Consider the following 19,514-nt stretch of genomic DNA (forward strand, 5'->3'; position numbering starts at 1 on the left):
ATGTGTTGAAATGGTCTCTAATTCTCCTTTGATGACAGAGATGCTTGTATTAAAATCACATGAACACTTTCTTTTTCCTTCTTGGATAGGAACAGTACATTTTTATTCATGATGCCATTTTAGAAGCCTGCTTATGTGGAGAAACTGCCATTCCTGTCTGTGAATTTAAAGCTGCATATTTTGATATGATGAGAATAGACTCCCAGACCAACTCTTCACATCTCAAAGATGAATTCCAGGTATTGGCTGGTGCGAGGGCCTCATTTGGGAGCACCTTATTGCAATTGGTTCTGGGCATTACTCATTCCTTCAAGCAAGGTCTTTTGAGTCAAATTTATAACCTTTGACTCGACATTAAGTATAATATAATGCCTGTCTCTTTCAGTATACATACATAGTATGGAGTCACTTTTGTATTAATGGGCTTATACCCTATAATATCTTGAAGGGCAGATAATTTCAGGTACAAGCAAGCTGATCAGGGGAAAGGTATAATAAAAGCCAAATTGGGGATTGATTTATAGGAATTTGCAACCTTTTTTAATTCAGCGTTGCAGATTTTGACCTTTTATGTTGCGTACAACATAATAGCCGAAGTTGGTGCTAAATGTGGTCTCTAAATCGTCCCAAATGTTTTCAGTGCATTAAAAACCTGCCTAAGGTATGTGGCTGGGAAGTGAAGACCCACAAATAAAATCTAATTTCTGGCCCACGACTCTTGCCTTCAGGACATTGTGTATCTCCAAAACTGGCATGCCAAAGGTGGTGACCAATGCTCCATTTGCCAACTTTGCCAAAGGGCTAACGGTAGTGGAGCACCCAGGTCATCTTTTCTTGGTTATGTTATAATACATTTTTCAGATGGGAATAGTATTAGGGCCCCATCCCCCCCCTTTTTTTAAAAATAAGGTACACTTTGAACGATGTGAATTTCCTTTCTTTGTCACTTTTTAGGCTCCATTAGTTTTAACTACAAAGTCTATCAGCCTTGTGGCAGTAAATGTCATCGTTGCTCTGCACGAATCGCTCACTTTCTACTTGGCCTCCTCGCTTCTTGCTGGATCTGTACTGTGCTGTCAAATGGGCCACCGCCTCTAACCCGGGTACCGTTTCCTTTTCAGACCTTGAATTCAGTCACCCCTCGGCTACAGGCTGAAGACTGCAGTATAGCATGCCTGCCGCGGAACCATGACAAGAATCGCTTCATGGACATGCTGCCACCTGACAGATGTCTGCCTTTTCTAATTACAATCGACGGAGAGAGCAGTAACTACGTCAATGCTGCGCTTATGGATGTAAGAGACCTCCCTCCTTGTTAATGTAAATGCCACGAAACCATGGAAAATACATGGCGCAACAGAGCACCGGCTACTTTTCTTTTTCAGAAAATCACAGGTGCCCTAAAAAGAAAAAGATGTGTAATTTTTGGCATGATGAGGAGTAGTTCTTTGGAGCTATATTTTATTGTAGTTACACAGCTGGCCTGTGAATTTTTATATTGTCTTTAAGAAACATCTTCAGGTGATATTTTCAGATTAATTTCTTTTCAGGAAAGAAAATCATGTTGTTGATCTTTTTGAAAATACATTTAGGAATGAATTTCTTAAATCACTAAATGGCATATTCTATAGAAGGTGTGTTGATTTGGGAAATTTCTTTACCTTTGGCATTTAGTGTTCTAAAAGTTCATTTCCAATTTCTGTTATTGACCACTAGTTAATAGATACTGTAAGTAACTCTACATCTTTTTCTCCCCATTTTGATTAATATAAGGATAGAGAAGCCATGGAAGATAACATGTTGGCACACCTATCATACCCAACCAACTCTTCCCATTCTGATCTTAAAGACTATAAATGAGCACGCATGTTCTCAGCATGTTAGTAGGCTGTAGCTAGAATGGTCATTTACATCATTGGCCCCACTGGTTTGGTTACCTTTGGTCAGAATCTAAAAGACTATCAAGGTTCAGAGTCCCAGAATCCTATTTTATACTTGATTACCTTCATTAGGTAAAAACTTCTTCCGTGTTTCTTTAATTGCCCTTTCACCTATGGAACCATTGAAAGGAGAACTTAGAAGCCAGGGCTCATTTTGTTTTAACTAACATTGAGACTTTTGAAATGATTCCTCTTATTTCTTCTAAAATGAGCTTCTATAAACTAGTAGTATGGTAGTGAAAACTTAGAGAAATCACATTCCACTTTAAAGACTAATCTTTTAGCCAACTACCTCATTCTTTTTATATATATACTTATAAACCATTTAATTGGGAGCTCTTCCAACTCTTGTCACAATCGATACAACAACTGTATCAAGCATATTTGTACTAATGTTGCCATCATCATTTTCAAAACATTTTCTTGGTATTTGAGCCCTTGGATATCAGCTCCTCTTTTTTATAAATTTAAATCATTTTACTGGGGCTCATAATACTCTTATCACAATCCATACATACATCAATTGTGTAAAGCACACTTATACATTCGTTGCCCTCATCATTCTCAAAATTCACCTTCCACTTGTGTTCCTGGAATCAGCTCCTCATTTTCCTTTTTTCCCCTCCTCCTCCTTCCTGTTTCCCCCTCCCTCATGAACCCTTAATAATTTATAAATTATTAGTTTATCTTATCTCACACTGCCTGGTGTCTCCCTTCACCCACTTTCCTGTTGCCCATCCCCAAGAAAGGAGGTTATATGTAGATCCCCGAGATCAGTTCCTCCTTTCTGTACACCCTTCCCTCCCGGTATCACCACTCTCACCCTTGGTCCTGAAGAGTTCTTCTGTCCTAGAGTCACTGTTTCCAGATCCCATCTGTACCGCTGTGCATCCTCTGGTCTAACCAGGTTTGCAAGGTAGAATTGGGATCATGATAGTTGGGGGGAGGAAGCATTTAAGAACTAGAGGAAGGTTGTGAGTTTCATTATTGCTACACTGAACACTGAGTGACTCATCTCCTCCCCACTGCCCCTTTGCAAGGGATGTCCAGTTGCCTACAGATGGGCATTGGGTCCCCATCATGTGTGCTCCCCTCATTCACGATTATATGATTGTTTTCCCCTACCTATGGTGCTTGAAACCTAGCCCCCTTGGCCCTTCATGATCACACTTGTTGGTATGGTTCTTCCATGTGGGTTTTGTTGCTTCTGGGCTAAATGACCACTTGTTTACTTTCAAGACTTTAAGTCCCCAGACCCTATATCTCTCAATAGCCAGGCACCATCAGCCTTCTTCACCTCACTTACATATGCACACATTTGTCTTCAGCATTTATGTGGGGCAGGTGATCACACACTGATGGTTTTTGTTCTTTGGTGTCTGCCACCACAGAGAAGAAGCACACAAGTCTAAGTGAACACGAGGTGATGAAGGGATCAGGTAGCAGACACCAAAGAACAGAAACCTCATTCTTTTTTAATGCTGCAAAAAAGAGTTGAAGACAAACTCAATGGGCAGCTTCACATCCTTGCAGTTGCCAGAGTCTCACCTAGCCATTAATCACCCCTTCTGGGGTCATACTGCATTGCAATTATACCTTTCCTTCCCATTTGTGTTGTGTGTAAAGGAAAACACTCAATACAGAGCAAATGGAGCGCACTCATCAATCATTGTGCCCAGGTTTGAAAAGAAAAGAAAAGGGTATGAGTGAAAAGGTAAAATAATAATACAAGGAATGTTATTGATACCTTTGAATGTTTTTTTGCCATCTCTGTCACATTTTTATCAATTTCCAGATGGTCTTCTCGATATAAATATTGAACCTTGTATTCTGCCTGTACCTACTCTCTCCATCTCCACAAATAATTTCATGTTGTCTATGCCCTGCCTTCTTGGTTTACCTTTTACTGTAACACGAGTCCTTTCTCCAGTTTGTCTAGTGCAACATGCTTTGCATTTTTGCTGGTGATTCTCAACTGTTTGAAATGACCCCCAAATCTCGTGCTCAGGTGCCAGCTCCTGTTGCTGAGTGTAAGAAAGCTAAGTTGTGCTTTACAGAGAAAGTGGATGTTTCAGATTAAATTTTATTTGGCCATGAATTATAGTGTGGTAATCTGTGAGTTCAGTGTTAGTGAATAAACAGTAGATATTAAATAAAACATCTTTAAACAGAAACACATAAAGCAAGGTTATGCATTGATCAGTAATTGTAACCAGAGTCTCATTGGAACCTCCCCCTCTGTTTTTCCTGCAAGAAATCGTTCTGCATTTGGAAATTGAATGGATCTGGCCATCTTAGAGGATAATTATTGCATATAACTGTCAATAGTCAGATATACACATACACTAAGATATGAGCTTACTATGGACAGTGATTACTTTTGGAAAACTGAAACAGTTAATGGGAAGCCATAATCTCAAGCATTTCTTTAGTTTCTCCCTCACTTTCTACTCATTTTTTTCCTATTATTTCCTTACTGTTTTGACTCTGCATTTGCTCCTCTCAGCAAAGTAAAAAATTGGTTCAGGATTTCAGACTTGTGGTTTTCCGAGGCCATAAATATTGACTGGAGCAGAAAACCTAATCTTTCTCCCATAAACTCATACTGCTGACCATGTGCTTCACCGTCCAGCACTTAACCCAATATGCCACCCAGGCCCTTTTGTCTAATAACTTTGTTCTCGCATATTTCAGTGATCCAAATGCGTTGTTCTGTGGCTTACATAGCACTCCAATTCAACATCTATAGGAAGCTATAAGTCTTGTTAGTACCTTGAAGTTGATTGTACAACTGATCTTGTATTTTAAATTTGTATGTTTCTCCATTTGCCTTGTTTAATTGGCAGAGCTACAGGCAACCGGCTGCCTTCATCGTCACCCAGTGCCCTCTGCCCAACACTGTGAAAGACTTCTGGAGACTAGTGTATGACTATGGCTGCACCTCCATTGTGATGCTGAATGAAGTCGACTTGTCCCAGGTCAATGCGGAATTGTACACTTAGCATGAAGTCCTTATCAAGGCTTAAATGGTGATTTTTGCTCCAATTACAAACAATAATTCCAACTTCCCTTTTCTTTTTAAACGTTCATCATATAGGGCTGCCCTCAGTATTGGCCCGAAGAAGGGATGTTGCGATATGGCCCTATCCAAGTGGAATGCATGTCTTGTTCAATGGATTGTGATGTAATCAACCGGATTTTTCGAATATGCAATCTAACAAGGGTGAGTCATTGTTTCCTTGTCCTACAGTTGAGCTGATAACAGGACAGGGGTAAGATTAAAAAAGGAGAACAGTAGTAATACACATCACATGATCAATTCCAAAGCAAACGATCGCTTACACTTTAGTACTAGAATAAAATGTGTGTTCTTAAAGCAGGAAGACTGGACGTTAGAATTCCCTGAGTTACTAGTGGATTCCTTCTAAAAATTCAGATTCATGCGCATTGACTCCGTTTAGTTTGATTGTGTATGTTTGGACCGTGAGACTATGTGCTTTTCAAGAATGACTGGATTTTTACATCAGCATTGACCTTCAAGCAAGAAAGGGGTTATTATTGAAAAACAATAATATGATATTATCAGCAACAACAGAGACTGGGTGTCAGATGGAAGGAATATGGTGGGTCAGCAAGGACTTTGTAGCAGGGCCCGCTGTCACTAGTCGATAGCCTGTCTATCAGCAAACGACTCTGGCTTGCAGAAAAATGTAGATCCCTGCTGCCGTTGATCCTCCTCTTGCCTACAATTTCATCCTCCTGGACGTCCCAACCCAGGCTCTGCCCAGCTCTGAAGGGAGAAGCAGAGCTGCGGCTACGGTGCCTTTTCCCAGGAACAAGGTGGCCACTATATCTTTCCGGAGGCCTTTGCTCCCTGACTTTTCATATGCTTTTAATGAAATGACAAATTAACTTTGAGATCACTCCTTCAGGCAAATAATGTAATAACAAGTATGGAGAGCATATAATCAAATAGCAAGCTGAATTTAAAAGAAAACATTAGCCACTTCCATGAGATTATGTTCTTTTTTAAAAGAAAGATTGTTCTGGTTTTTACAACACCAGCTCTGTGTTTGCATATCATTTAGGCACATGATTAGGATTGCCATGTCTCGGTGTTTTTCATCAAAATAGCTCGATGTGTGTCTAGTTAATAAGTATATAAGTATGTCACTATAAGCAGAGGATAGAATCATATCCAATTCTATTGCTCATTTCAGTAGAGAAAAAAGGAATAATTTTAATCATGTCATAATAGTCATGCATATCTTAGATGTTAATTTAAATGGAATCTCATTATGTTTGCACATCTGTTACATTATGGTTCTAGTAATATTTGTATGAGAAACCATAGCTGCTGAACTAACAAAGTAAGTCCCATCTGTTTATTGAGTTGTTTATATATATTTAAAATTTACAGGAACTGAAATCTGTATTAAATTGTTATGTTGATATTTTGTTTGCTTATTTATTTGTTTTGCTTCCTCTATATTTGGTGTCCTAGTCCCTGTTTGTGTATGTGTGTATGTTGTTGTTGTTTTCCTACCTTCATTAAACATGCCGTACAAACCAATCACAAGTGGGTATTCTACTTAATTAGTTCTGTTGTACTAAGTCTTACCAAAAGATACCCAAGGTTTTGCCATATGAAACATCAGTTCTAATACCTATATGAGTAAATCAGACACTCTTCTGTACATTTTCATTTAAAGGTTCAGGGGTTTCATTCATTATATCATTATTGTTCCAATAAGACCACCCTTGGGAATGACTGTACTTGGCTCATGATTAAGCGGTATTTATCCCACGAATGCAAGGCTGGTGCAGCATCAGAAAAGCAACCAGTGTAGCATACCACATAACAGAGCTAAAGAAAGAGTCACGGGATCCCCTCAATGGATGTAGTAAAGCCATCTGACAAAATCCAAAACCCTTTAATGATAAAAAAAATTACCCAGCACACCAAGAATCAAAAGGAATTTTCCCAACCTGACAAAGTCCACGCTGAACAAATTAGAGCAAACACCATGCCCACGAGTCACTGACTTGTCCAATTTAAGATGGTAAATGTTCTGTTTTGTATCTTTTTACCACAATACATTTTTTAAGTCACTGTATATAAACTGTAGTATCATGTGATAGAGAAGTTGTTGAAAGAGATGGAGCTGGATCACGTAGACGTTTTAAGCCATGATACGGGTTTGGATTTAGTGCTAAGATCATTTAGAGATCATAAGGTAGGACAGTGACATGATCACATTTATATTTCAAAATGATCAGTAAGATGGAATTAAAAGATGATGAAAGCTTATTCAAGGAAATCAAATAAGAGTTAATAGCACAACTCATATGAAAGATGACCGAGACAGTTCAGTGATGACAGTGGAGATGAATAACCATATGGATTGGAAAGTTATTTAGAAGCATAATCATGGGGATTGATTATCGAATATAGAGTGTTAGGGATCAGTAGATACAAAGAATAGTAGCTCCTGGGGAGCAAAAGGGGAACCGATCATAATGATCGACATATAACCCCCTCCCGGGGGATAAACAACAAAAAGTGGATGAAGGGAGACCGTGGTCAGTGTAAGACATGAAAAAAAATTATCAAGGGTTCATGGGGGGAAGGGGGATAAGCTGATACCAGGGGCTCAAGTAGAAAGAAAATGTTTTGAAAATGATGATGGCAACATATGTACAAATGTGCTTGACCTTATGGATGTATGTGTGGATTGTGATAAGAGCTGTACGAGCCCCCAATAAAGTGTTTTTTTAAAGGGTATCTCCTGTTACTTGATTCTGTAACATGTTTCTGTGTGGCAGGTATTCTTTAGGATTTATATAAGCTACACTTACTCCAATATGACTGCCACTTCTATCCCGGTACAAACTGAGGTACAGTATTTTCCGGTAAAAATTAAAGTCCCAACTTACTATATAAAAATGTTGTTCTCCCCACAGCCACAAGAAGGCTATCTGATGGCGCAGCAGTTTCAATATTTAGGATGGGCCTCTCACCGAGAAGTGCCTGGCTCTAAGCGGTCGTTTTTGAAGCTGATCCTCCAGGTGGAAAAGTGGCAGGAGGAATGTGAAGAAGGAGAGGGCAGGACCATCATCCACTGCCTGTGAGTATGGGCAGCTGGCCTAGTGTGCCCTTCACGGAGCCTCCATGCTCCTTCCCTTAGGCCTTGTAGACCGTCTTTCTTTCTTTTATGAAGAAGATTAACTGGGCACAGAATCTATGGGGTCTAAAAAAGGTGAGATTGTTCACTACAAACTACTCACTAGGCATAGATAAACCCGAGTTGAACTTGCTTATGGTTTAATCTGGCGCTGTCCAACTCACGTCTCCCAGGCAGCCCTCGCTGTTATTATTAAATGAATTCCTTATCGGATGACTCTATAATCAATGAAGGTTTGCATTTTTTAAAATGTAAATTATTTTCTAGGACGTTTATGGTTTAAACAGTGCTGAACACCACTGCGCCACGGTGTGATTTACAGTTTTAAAATAAATGGACATCACAGTTACCCAGCTTGCAGCAATGTATGCTTATTGCATGTGACCATGTGTAAACTACCGGGAGGAAGTCAGCTCTTCTTCCCTTCGCACCTGCCCTCCCCACTTGGGCACACACACCCCCTCTCAAGCCCAGACCAAGCCCGCTCCCCGGGGGTCAGGTACAACTCCAGGAGTCCCTGCTGCACCGAGTGCCACAGGTCCATTCGGTTTCCAAAGCTACCGTCTCTCGCCACGCAGGCGTTCTCTTGCAGCGTGACTGGGGATTCAAACCACTGACCTCTCGGTTAGAAGCCCAGCCCTTTCACCACTACGAAACTAAGGCGCCTTTAAAAATATGCAAAAGCGAGACGCTAATGAACATTTCCCCAAACATCTATGACAGCCTCCAGTCACCAACTACTGCTGTGTAAAATGTCTCTGCTTTCAGGAACGGTGGAGGGCGAAGCGGCATGTTCTGCGCTATCGGCATTGTTGTTGAAATGGTGAAACGGCAGAATGTCGTTGATGTTTTCCACGCCGTGAAGACACTAAGGAACAGCAAGCCAAACATGGTGGAGGCCCCGGTGAGTCACAGGACCTTAGCCATGGGGGGGGGGGGGGGGCTTGGAGATCACTCACTCATGCACTGCCTTTGACTTCGCCCTGTGCGGGGCTTGATGTGTACATGAGTCTGTGGGGAGACTTGACCACCTCCTTCTTGGACCTTTTACCCCCATAAATGTTTCATCACATGTAGCGGCTAATGACAGAGCAAAGGGTTTTCAGGTAATTTGGGAAATTCATAGATTTTTTTTTCCTGTTCTAGCCAGTCTTTGCTGTGATGGGCTTTGGTAAATAGTTGTCTGTTAAAAATAAATCCTACGATCTAGTCTGTATTCTAGTTTCTTTTTAATTCTTGGAGCATATTAAAAAGAAAACAGGAAAAAAACCATAAAACATTGATCCGAGGGATATATTCACTGGCTGTAATCGTACTTTCATCTCAGCTCATAGACATCATCCATCATTCTCAAAGATAACAGAAATTTATTCGGCCGTTATCTATAATTCATCATTTCATGATCTAATTGTAAAGAGATAAACTGGCCTCATTGGCAGCTATCAGCTATTATGTGTTTTGAAATCTGGGGAACTACAGAGGCTGTAAAGCAGTGTTCACCTCCTGTCAATAAAACTAGTAGATGCAAAGGGAAAGTGTATGATAAATAATTAAAATATTTACTCATTCCATTGCCATTTCGATCCTTTACGTGGAAGTGTGTGTGTGTGATGTAGACAGATAATGAGGTGGTCTGGACCAAGTTATTGCTATAAACTAAACCCCGATGCCGTAGTGGGTTACACAGTGGATGCTTGCTGCCCTATAACAATCCTGAGCGACAGGGAGCGAGTGTTTAACAACCACTGAGCCAGCCTGGTTCCAGCTCCGCTCTGCACATGCGCGTGCCTGAGTGACTGTGAAAGGGCCAGAGGTATTTTTAGTGAGGATGAATAATTCCTGACTGAGGAAGCAGGGATGGGAGATAATGAGGATGGACGGAGCCTGTAAGTGTAGAAATTTTAAAGCTTTGCCAACTCCCAGGAAGCCATGTGTGTGGCACATCTGGAGGCGTACCTTGCAGATGGTCTTTCCCCTGCGTCGAAACGGGATTTGTAGCGACCACACGACATGCTTGTCCCTCCCCAGAGAACACTGTTCATAATCACCCCATCGGATAAAGTAGAACTGCGGCACGTGATTTCTGAGATGAAATCTTTATGGAAGCAGACTGTCACATCTTCCTCCCACGATGTGCCTGGTGGGTTTAAACCGCTGATTTCTTTTTAGCCAGCAGTCAAGCACCTTACCCACTGCACCAGCAGCGTGCTCAGAATGTGAAGGTGTTAGGTCAAAAGATTGCCTTTCTAGAGCGGGCATACGGATCCAGTGCCGTGCAGTGCCTGTGGCAGCCCACCTTTCCTCTCAGGGTAGGATGCTAGCCTGCAGCCACAGGGGAAAGGCCTGGCTACCAGCCCTAAGGAATCAGTTCAGCTTTATCTCAGCAAGGCAGTTCCAATCCTGCCAACTACTCTGCCAGGGGCAAGGCCTGATGGTGCACCCCTGTAAAGGAGAGCCTCTTGGGCAGTTCCCCTCTCACGCGGGAATTCCATAACTGACTTGATGACACCCCACATTAAGGGGTCTTATCGGAGAGAACAGTGATCTTGATATTAACCTGGTGAAAGCAAAGCGCTTATTCAATCTGCTGGTGAAGTCAGGTTTGCCAGCCTAGCCCGGAGCCCGGGTGGCATAGAGCCCTGGGTACACATTGGGCCGGTAACCCACGAGCTCAGCAATGTGAAACCACGAGCCACTGAAGGTGCTGCTCCCCTAAAGATCCTAGCGCCAATGGGGCCATTCTAATATGCCCTGCAAGGTTGCTTGCTGTCAGTTGGGGATCAACTCATTGTCAATGAACCTGCCTGGTCAGGGGAGATATGTCTTATCTGATAGCTGGTTCATAGTAAAGTAGATAAGAAGCATGTGCTTACTCATATTGAACATGTTTTTATGGGTTAGTAATTTTGTATAGAGTATGTACAAATTTTATAAGTAACCATAAACTCTACTCTTCTCGCTCTCTCCCATTACCATGTTATCTCTAGAACGCTAGATACAGTAGCTTGCTCACTTTGCTAGTGGAATTTGCTAATGGATATTTCAAACATTCTCTTTTTTCTAATAGCTTACTTTTTACCTCTGATATATATAGAGAGAGCAGGACACTGAGGGAGAGACTTGCATTTATATCTCATTAACTACAGTGGCTAATTATGACTTGTCAAGATATCTTGCTTGAATTGAATGAGTTTTTAAAAAGTATTCAAGTTTGGGAAACTTTTATTATTAGATTCAAGTAAATGAGTATTATATTTTGCAGGAAGGAAACCCAACGATACTCTACATACACTAAAGAATAATGGAGCAGTGCTGGGATTAAATTAGAAGAGAGAAGAATGAATTGTTTATTTAGTTATAATGTTTTAGGAAATTGACTAAATTCAGCATCTGAGCCCTATTGCTATCTGTTGAAACATTCTTTATGATACTTGTACACACACATACTCACACACACTTATTTGCCCAATGCTTTCTAAAGTTCTTACTGCTTTTTCTCTCAATTTTTCCGAGTCTCATAAAATCAGTGCAAACGGCCCAGGCTTGCTTAAAATAGGAAGACTGTATATACTTGTGTATAAGCCCACCCCAATATCTGCTGAGACACCCAATTTTGCCACAAAACTGCATTAAAATGTGCTGGAAAACTCGGTTTATCCTTGAGATATACAGTAATAGTAGGCATGAGTGGGGCAAGATAGGATTGCTATTCACAAGGTCAGCAGTTCGAAACCAGCAACCACTCCAACGAAAAAGATGAGGCTTTCTACACCGATAAAGAGTTGCAGTCTGGGAAATCCCATGGGGCAGTTCTGCCCCGCCCTTTCACATAGCTGTGAGTCAGAATCAACTCAAGAGCAGTGAGTTCTTTTTGAGGTATCCGGTCGGGGCAGGGGGTGGGGGGTGGCCCTTGGGGTGAGGATGCTTTACGCAGAGTAAGACAGTTAAACTTGTCTACCACGTTATACTTCTAAAGCAAGACATGGCTGAGCTTTGGAAGCATGTGTGATAGGATCAGCTCTGGAGCAGCAGTGCAGTCACACAGTCACAGAGGTGAGCCAGGAAACCAAGGCATTGCTGCTGCTCACCTACCCTTATCAAGATGATCAGATAACTAGGGCTTTCTTACAGATTGAATGGTCTGCTGTAATGTTTTCAAGTTCTTCACTGTTTTAAGAATGTTTACTCTAAAATTTGCCACTCCCTCTCAGATCAAGCCTTCTTAAAACTATCAGTGGAACCATTCCATGCCTAGCCTTAGGAATCAACTCTAAACTCTGTTCCCCTTCTTAACTGGGGGTGGTGGGAAAGGAAGTTAAACTCTACCATTCTAGAACCTTCCAGATAGCTACTCTTTTCCTTTAAATTTAAGTCCCGTGGATTCTGACTAAACACACCACCCTTTAATTTGTATTTAGCCAGGGTTAATGATCAGTTCATTGTGCTGTTTAGTAGAGCTGACAAGTTTGCTAAGAAATTTTACTGTATAAACAAAATTCCTAGAGACTTATTTAAAAGTGACCTAACTGTTGCAAGCAATTTTTGGTTCTCCAAATGCATGTACCACAGTGGTAGACTAATTTAAATCACACCTACTTGATCATTAGGGTATGACTAATAAATTCTTCTTGGAAAGTTTTATTACCCTAGTTTATTGCTGGAGACACCTGAAAATCCTCTTTTAAAAATAATCTGCCTTTTAAATTGTCCTCAAATTCAGCATGATTTGCACCCACCTTGACCGGGAGACTTTTTCACGAGTTACTTAGTGGAAATTATTTGGAAGGCAGTTTCTGAATTGCGTGCGTTCTTTGTAATGGAGTCACACAAAGCTGGGCTGAGAAGGCAAGTGGTTGCCACACAACATTCGCATTGCCCACGAAATGGCCATGAATTTACGAAAGCAGCAGATAGACATGTTCAAGTATAAAAACAAGGTTCATACAGTGGAAGAGCCTTTATTCATCCTTAAAGAACTTACTTCAATACTTCAGTGAATCAAAAACTAGGAAATAAAATGACAAGGTAGAAGTTCAGAAATAACAGGTAAAAATGACATTTTTTTTTCAAGCCTAAGGAGACATCGTAAATCTGGAGAAGAATGTTTGCATATACTCTTTACAGCATTATTTATAATAGAGACAAAATAAACAAATAAAAAGCAAACTGTCAGTCAATCCATATGTTAATATTTTTTGTATTAAAAATATGTTAAAAGACGTTTAAAAGCCAGGGGAAAAAACTCGAAATGTTACGTAAACAAAAGCAAAATATAAATTTATATACTGAAGTGCATATAATTATATCTACTCTGAAAAACTTATTTCAGCTTTGCATTAAAAAAAAGTACCGAGGTAAAATACATCAAAATTTTAACAGCAATCTCTCCTGATAATTGAATTGCATACAGAAATTCTTTTCTCGATTCTTTGTAGTTTTCTATGCTGGGAAATGTTGCTATAGTGATCAGGCATTACTATTATAAGATTTTTGGAGATTAAAAAAATTGAATATGAAAAACAGCTGTCAAAGACAACATCTTTTTACTGCAAGTTTCTTCAAATGGGATTATTCAGATGGCGTGTCACCTAACACACCTCTTGATATTCCACTTGTGCAAAGAAAACAATGTACATCGGGAATAAGCTAACTGGTGGAGTGTTTAGTTAATAGCCTGCTATTTACCATTATTTTTTTTTCCTTTCTAACCTTTCTCAACCCGTTGGTATTACCGTCTTTCAGGAGCAGTACCGCTTTTGCTACGATGTCGCGCTGGAGTACCTGGAATCGTCGTAGTGGGGTGAGACTTTTAAAAGTGCATCCAAAGAGACATCGATCCGTCCGCTGAGCCAGCAGTAGTTGTACCTGTCATGCCTGTGCAGAAAGATTTTAATGTGGGGGGTGGGAGACTTTTACATTCAAGAAGTGAAAGTATTTTTCTTATGAAGTTGTGTACCTTAATAAAAAGGACAGAATTAGTTTCTATTACTGTATTACAGCATCAACATTGTGCCACATACATTCTATTTAAGAAGAACCAGATTTCAAAAGACGTGGTCAGATTAGAACTTATCAGTGTTTGTACGGTGAATACGCAGTGTTTTCTCTCCTGGTTTCATCAGTAAAGCGACCACCACATGTTGCATGAGCTAATACTTCGGATGTGGCCATTGTCTCCCTTTTTTTATATACAAGATGTTCAATTTTAAAGGAAGAAGAGAAGAGAAGCTGTGTAGATTCATAGTAAATTCTTTTTTAAATGTTTCATGTGTAGCAGATCTCTCTATAAATATATAAATATATATAACTGGCTTATTTTCTTTTGATGTGCAATGATGGCTGGATCATTTAAAGTTCTTTTTAGAAAACAACATATAAGCCAAAGACTCAAGTGTAAATATGTCTATATCGAGAAAGCACATTATATTTATTGGTTACTCGCATTCCTTTCTGATGGTTAATAAACTACCACCATAAAGTCATCCACCACCACCACCCCCTAAGAAAATGTTTTCTTTCACTAAAATCAATGGAAAATGATTTTTGTAGATTATTTTTTGGTATGTTTTAGTGTAAGTAGAGGGCAGACTTTTTACTCATAAACCAGGATGTGATGTTCTTTATAATGATCCTCTTGTGTATCTGCTTGTGACTTAAGTTTATGTAAAACATCTCGGCAATTGGTTCTTTTAATAGAGAACCAAATTAAAACATCTGCTGAACATGTCTAGATTTTCACTCTTTGATTAGGTAAATAATCGTTTGGTGATCACATAGGAGAAATGCACACCTTCAAAAGCCTTGCTGATAACTGAATTGCACAATGTCGAACGTAGCCTTTAAGGATCTATGAAAATTTTAAGGGAATCCGTCTTTTCAGTCTGTGGCCAACAGCTGGTCAAGAAAACAAGGTGGCAACATTTAGGCTTTCAGGGTCAAGTTTTAGCAAACTGTACACTGTCAAGGTGATCAAATGCTTCATTTGGTGCTCATGTGCACAAGCCTTGGGTTCTGACCCTCAGAAGTGTGAATGAATCAATGCCAGACTCCTGTTTTTGTGCACCGTCATGGGACTCCCAGTCAACCTTTCTAATCGTGGTCTTGTTCCCGTGCTCCATGCAGCTGTAGCTTCACGATATCGGCCTGCGGTTTGTTACTGACTAAAGCATTCCAGCACCCTCTTTCTAGACTGCCAGGATATGACATGGTGCTCATAAAGATTTAATTAAAGTAGGAGTGAAATAAAGTTTTTATAATTACATTATTGTTTGCACATTATTTTCTGCCCTTGATATTCATGCCATCACTCCCAAATTACCAGCTTATTTATCTATTCATTGCCAGGACCCTGCGTGGCACAGATACCTTTTCACGAGGCTGCTAAGGGAGCGGTTGGGGTTTCTAACCCACCTAGCAGTGCCCTGCAAGACAGAGCTGGGGACATGCTTCGACAAAGACTGCAGCCAAGAAAACCTAAGGGTGTTCAGTTCAATTCTGAACACATGGGATCCCATTGAGTCAGAATGGATTCAATGGCAATGGTTTGGTTTTTTTTTCTGGTGTGTTTGTGGTATTTGTTGTTGTTGGGTTTTTTTTTTTTTCATAGATTCCATGGCATGCATAGATTATATTAAAAGCAAATGTCTAAGCATGATTTTCTATCATGTTTTTTCTCTCAATTGGATATCATACAGTCCAAGCAAGAGAAAGGGGAAGAAGGATTGATTGACAGCATTTTATTTTCCCTTTAAACACTCTAGATCTACTTGCCACTGTACTTTTATGTAAAACTGGCTCCCTTACTTATTCCTTATTAGCACACTTGACAGGGAGCAATTAGTATTCTGTTTTACAGATGAACAAACTGAAACTAATGAGAAGGTAACTGATTTGTCAACAGATTCCAATCTGAACCTGGCTTAGCAGCTCGCTCTTCCATTGAATTCCCCGTTGCTTTGACAAAGAAAACCCGGCACTTGAAGTTCCTTGTTAATTGATTTCCTCATAAAGTATTATCATCATGGACATCGTCAGCTCCCATTTGGTATCTATAGTATTAGAACACACATTTGTAACATTCATTACTATGAATTCAGATACAAGGATGTCCTCTTTTTCTAAGAAGATTAATATTATTAAAGTGTGAAGGAGCTTAATGAGGACCCCGCAAGAATTCTTGCAAACTTACTCTTGCACATGTAAATATTTCTTTACCCAGTAATGCTCCTGATTCTGTTCCTGTGGAGGATTCTTCTTTGTGGTATGACATGATGTCATTTTTACACACATGCTTGCACAAACATACCACCACCACCAGAAGCCATGTGACAATGAACCAGATCAGTCCTTGCTCACTCTCTGGCTGGAAATAAAAAGGCATGCTTGCTTTATTTGAGCACCATAGAAACCAACTCCATAGGGCTGGGTGGCAAATAAAATGTGTTTCTCTAAAAACCCACATTCAAAGGTCATAATTTATAGCCCGATAGAGCACCCTGTGAGAGCCGCGTGCATGGTGATGTCCCAACCCACGCTGTCCTCAGAGCAGATGTCCTGGCAGACCTTGAAAAGAGGTCATGCTTTCATAAGTGAGGGCTTCCTTGTTATATACAGTCAGTCCTTAAGGGGCTATCCTGACGTTAAAAGAGTGGACTCCCTTCTTACGCACTACAATCGGGGCATATCGGAAGTATCTGAACCAAAGACACCCAGTGAGCTGAGAAGTTACGAGTTTTAACCAAGTGTTCTTGAATATAAGTGTCTGCATTCTGGACTGAATAGCTTAGACTTTTTGAAAAATATTTAGTCTTGGGAGACAGGAAAGGTTTTTGATGACTATGAATCCATGTTTACCTCTACAGTCATGCTGGTGCACACATTCCGTATTCACCTTATTGAGAATCTCTTGGGCTCCAGACACTCATGTAATAAATTTTGGAGTGAGCTACAAACAGCTGCTCATGCTCAAATCTGCTCGGTTCCAGAAAATGGTGTACATTCAAAAGCTCCTGGCAACTAAAAAATTCACTAAACCCCCCAAATAAAAATTAATATGCAGGAGAGAAATTACTGACTGTAGCTCAACTGGAAACACAAGATGACAGCTTATTAGTTTTGGAAGAATGCCTTTGAAATTTGCCTTATTTTCAAAGAGGAGTGATGATTGTACATTAATACCGAATTTCTCTGGCCTAAGCATTCCCTTTTCATTTAAAAAAAAATGCCCGAAATCAAGATTCTGCCCCAGACTCCAATATGAGAGGTTACTTTGACCCTATAAAATATTTTTATGTAGCTAGAAACTCCACCATCATCTGGTAACTGGTTTCAGTATCTTAGCAAATAAACATCCCTATTGAATACAGAGACTATGGTATTTTATTAAACACCATTTTCAGGGAAGATAGGAGACAAATGTGTATCTCTTGATAATTTCTCCTTGTAAGTTATTTCACATGTATCCTCACAGTTTAGAGCGGCTCTGGGGTAGGAGAGAGATTATCTGAATTTGTTCAGAATGCTGGTCTATTCAAGCAGTTAGAATATTATCTTTCTGAAACTAAAAGGGAAAGCTCTGCCTTGGGATCTACTTTAAGTAAGCTCTAAGTGGCTTCTAGAATATAAATTGTCCAAAAATCAATCGAAATGTGGTAGATAGAACACTACTGAACTTCAGCTTCCTCCAACGTGAATTGAAATGCTAACCTAGAAGATTACTAACACAGGGACACTGTGGTAAAGTCCCGAAAGACCAACAGAGGGAATTCTAAACCGTTGTGGAAAACATAAGGCCCCGATAGAATATCTGAAAGCTCTTTAATGTTAAAATTCGGATGGATGAGGGACTTTATTAACAATAGCATCTCTCATGGTACGTTTCGAATTGTGTGTGAGAGAAAGACACACACACACGTAATGTTCAATGTTGCTATTGGGCCATCAAACAGGTAACAGTGCACAACAACTCAACACACCACCGGGCCCTCTGCTGGTCTCATAACTATTCTGTTCATTGTGTCGAGCCATCTTGTTGAGCGCCTTCCTCTTTCACTGACCCGCAACCAAGCATGCTTTTCATTTTCAAGGACAGGTTTCTCCTGGTAGCATGTCCAAAGTACATGTCATGAAACTTCACATTCCTCGCTTCTAAGGAGCCTTCTTTTTTTCTTGGCAGTCTATAGTATACTCGACATTCTTTACAAACATAAGTTAAAAGCATCAATTTTTCTTGTGTCCTGAGTCCAGATTTTGCATGCATATTATGCTATCGAAAATATCATGTAATGTTTATGCACACAAAAATCAAAATTAGAATATGAAGAACAAGAGTTTTTAATCTGAGACACCAATGGGTTCTTAAACAGAAACTTGGTTGTTATATGGACAGAACAAAACATGCATATATGCATGCATGCATACATACATACTGTGTGGAGAGTAAACTATTACAATGAATGGTGCAAAGACCTGGCCTAGGAAAACCAAAAGGGGAGAACATGTATTGCATTTCTCAGGCTGTTGAAATAAAATATCGCAAGCCTGGATTCGCAACATCAAAAGACCACGGAAGCACCAAAGTAGAATGAAAAGACTGCTGACTGCCGTTACACCAGAAGGGATTTGTTGAAAGCTAAGCATCTGTGGGGGTAATATATGATCAAGAAAGTCCAAGATGCACTGAGAATCTAGATGAAAATCAAGGCTTCTGGAACTGATGGGATACCAGGTGAGATGTGCCAGGAGACAATCCAGCACTAGAAATAGAAATTCGTCTATGTAAAGAATTTGGAAAATAGCTACCTGACTTCCTATTGCAAAGAAAATGATTCAGTAGAATGAAGGAATTATTGAGCATATGACTATGACATGCAAGTAGTTGAAGGTAATTTTTAAACAGTGGCAGCCATACATTTTAAATGAGTTGCCAAGAATTCAAGCCAAATTCAGAAAAGCTCATGAAAGTAGAGATATAATTTGTTGTCAGATCTTGGCTGAAGCTAAATGTCAGAAAGATGTTTACCTGTGTTTTATTGACTATGCATTCAGCAGAGGAAATCATAGCAGGTTAGTAGTAATATTTCAAAGAATGGGAAATATAAGATACTTCATTGTGTTCAGGCAAAAACTGTGCCTAGACCAAGAGGCAGATGTTCAATCAGAACAAAGGACTGCCATGTGGTTTAAAATCAGAAAAAGTGTGTCGGTATCATACAGTCTGAATGCTGAGCTAATAATCTGGGAAAGTGGATTTAATGAAGAAGAATGTGTCATCAGGATTGGAAGGAGATCTGTTGACCACCTGCCATATGCAGACGACAACCTTGCTTGCCAAAAGGAAAAGGGTCTTGAAACATCATTGATGACTATCAGAGGCTAGAGTTTTCAGCGT

The 19,514-nt window shown here is 40.0% G+C and overlaps 1 protein-coding gene across 2 annotated transcripts in view; it reads left to right on the top strand.

Annotated features, from left to right (window-relative positions):
* The window catches only part of PTPRK (protein tyrosine phosphatase receptor type K), a 634,437-nt gene extending 619,049 nt beyond the window's left edge, over positions 1 to 15,388 (top strand). For both annotated transcript variants that reach the window (XM_075554571.1, XM_075554572.1), the window contains exons 24-30: positions 90 to 239; positions 1,122 to 1,295; positions 4,787 to 4,918; positions 5,038 to 5,163; positions 7,905 to 8,068; positions 8,894 to 9,029; positions 13,868 to 15,388. In XM_075554571.1, coding sequence (XP_075410686.1) covers positions 90 to 239; positions 1,122 to 1,295; positions 4,787 to 4,918; positions 5,038 to 5,163; positions 7,905 to 8,068; positions 8,894 to 9,029; positions 13,868 to 13,921 — 936 coding nt within the window. In that variant the 3' untranslated portion in view covers positions 13,922 to 15,388. The remainder of the gene's footprint in view (positions 1 to 89; positions 240 to 1,121; positions 1,296 to 4,786; positions 4,919 to 5,037; positions 5,164 to 7,904; positions 8,069 to 8,893; positions 9,030 to 13,867) is intronic.
* Positions 15,389 to 19,514: the final 4,126 nt, after the last annotated feature.

Source organism: Tenrec ecaudatus, chromosome 7 (assembly GCF_050624435.1).
Source record: "Tenrec ecaudatus isolate mTenEca1 chromosome 7, mTenEca1.hap1, whole genome shotgun sequence".
In the NCBI taxonomy this organism is placed as follows: domain Eukaryota; kingdom Metazoa; phylum Chordata; class Mammalia; order Afrosoricida; family Tenrecidae; genus Tenrec; species Tenrec ecaudatus.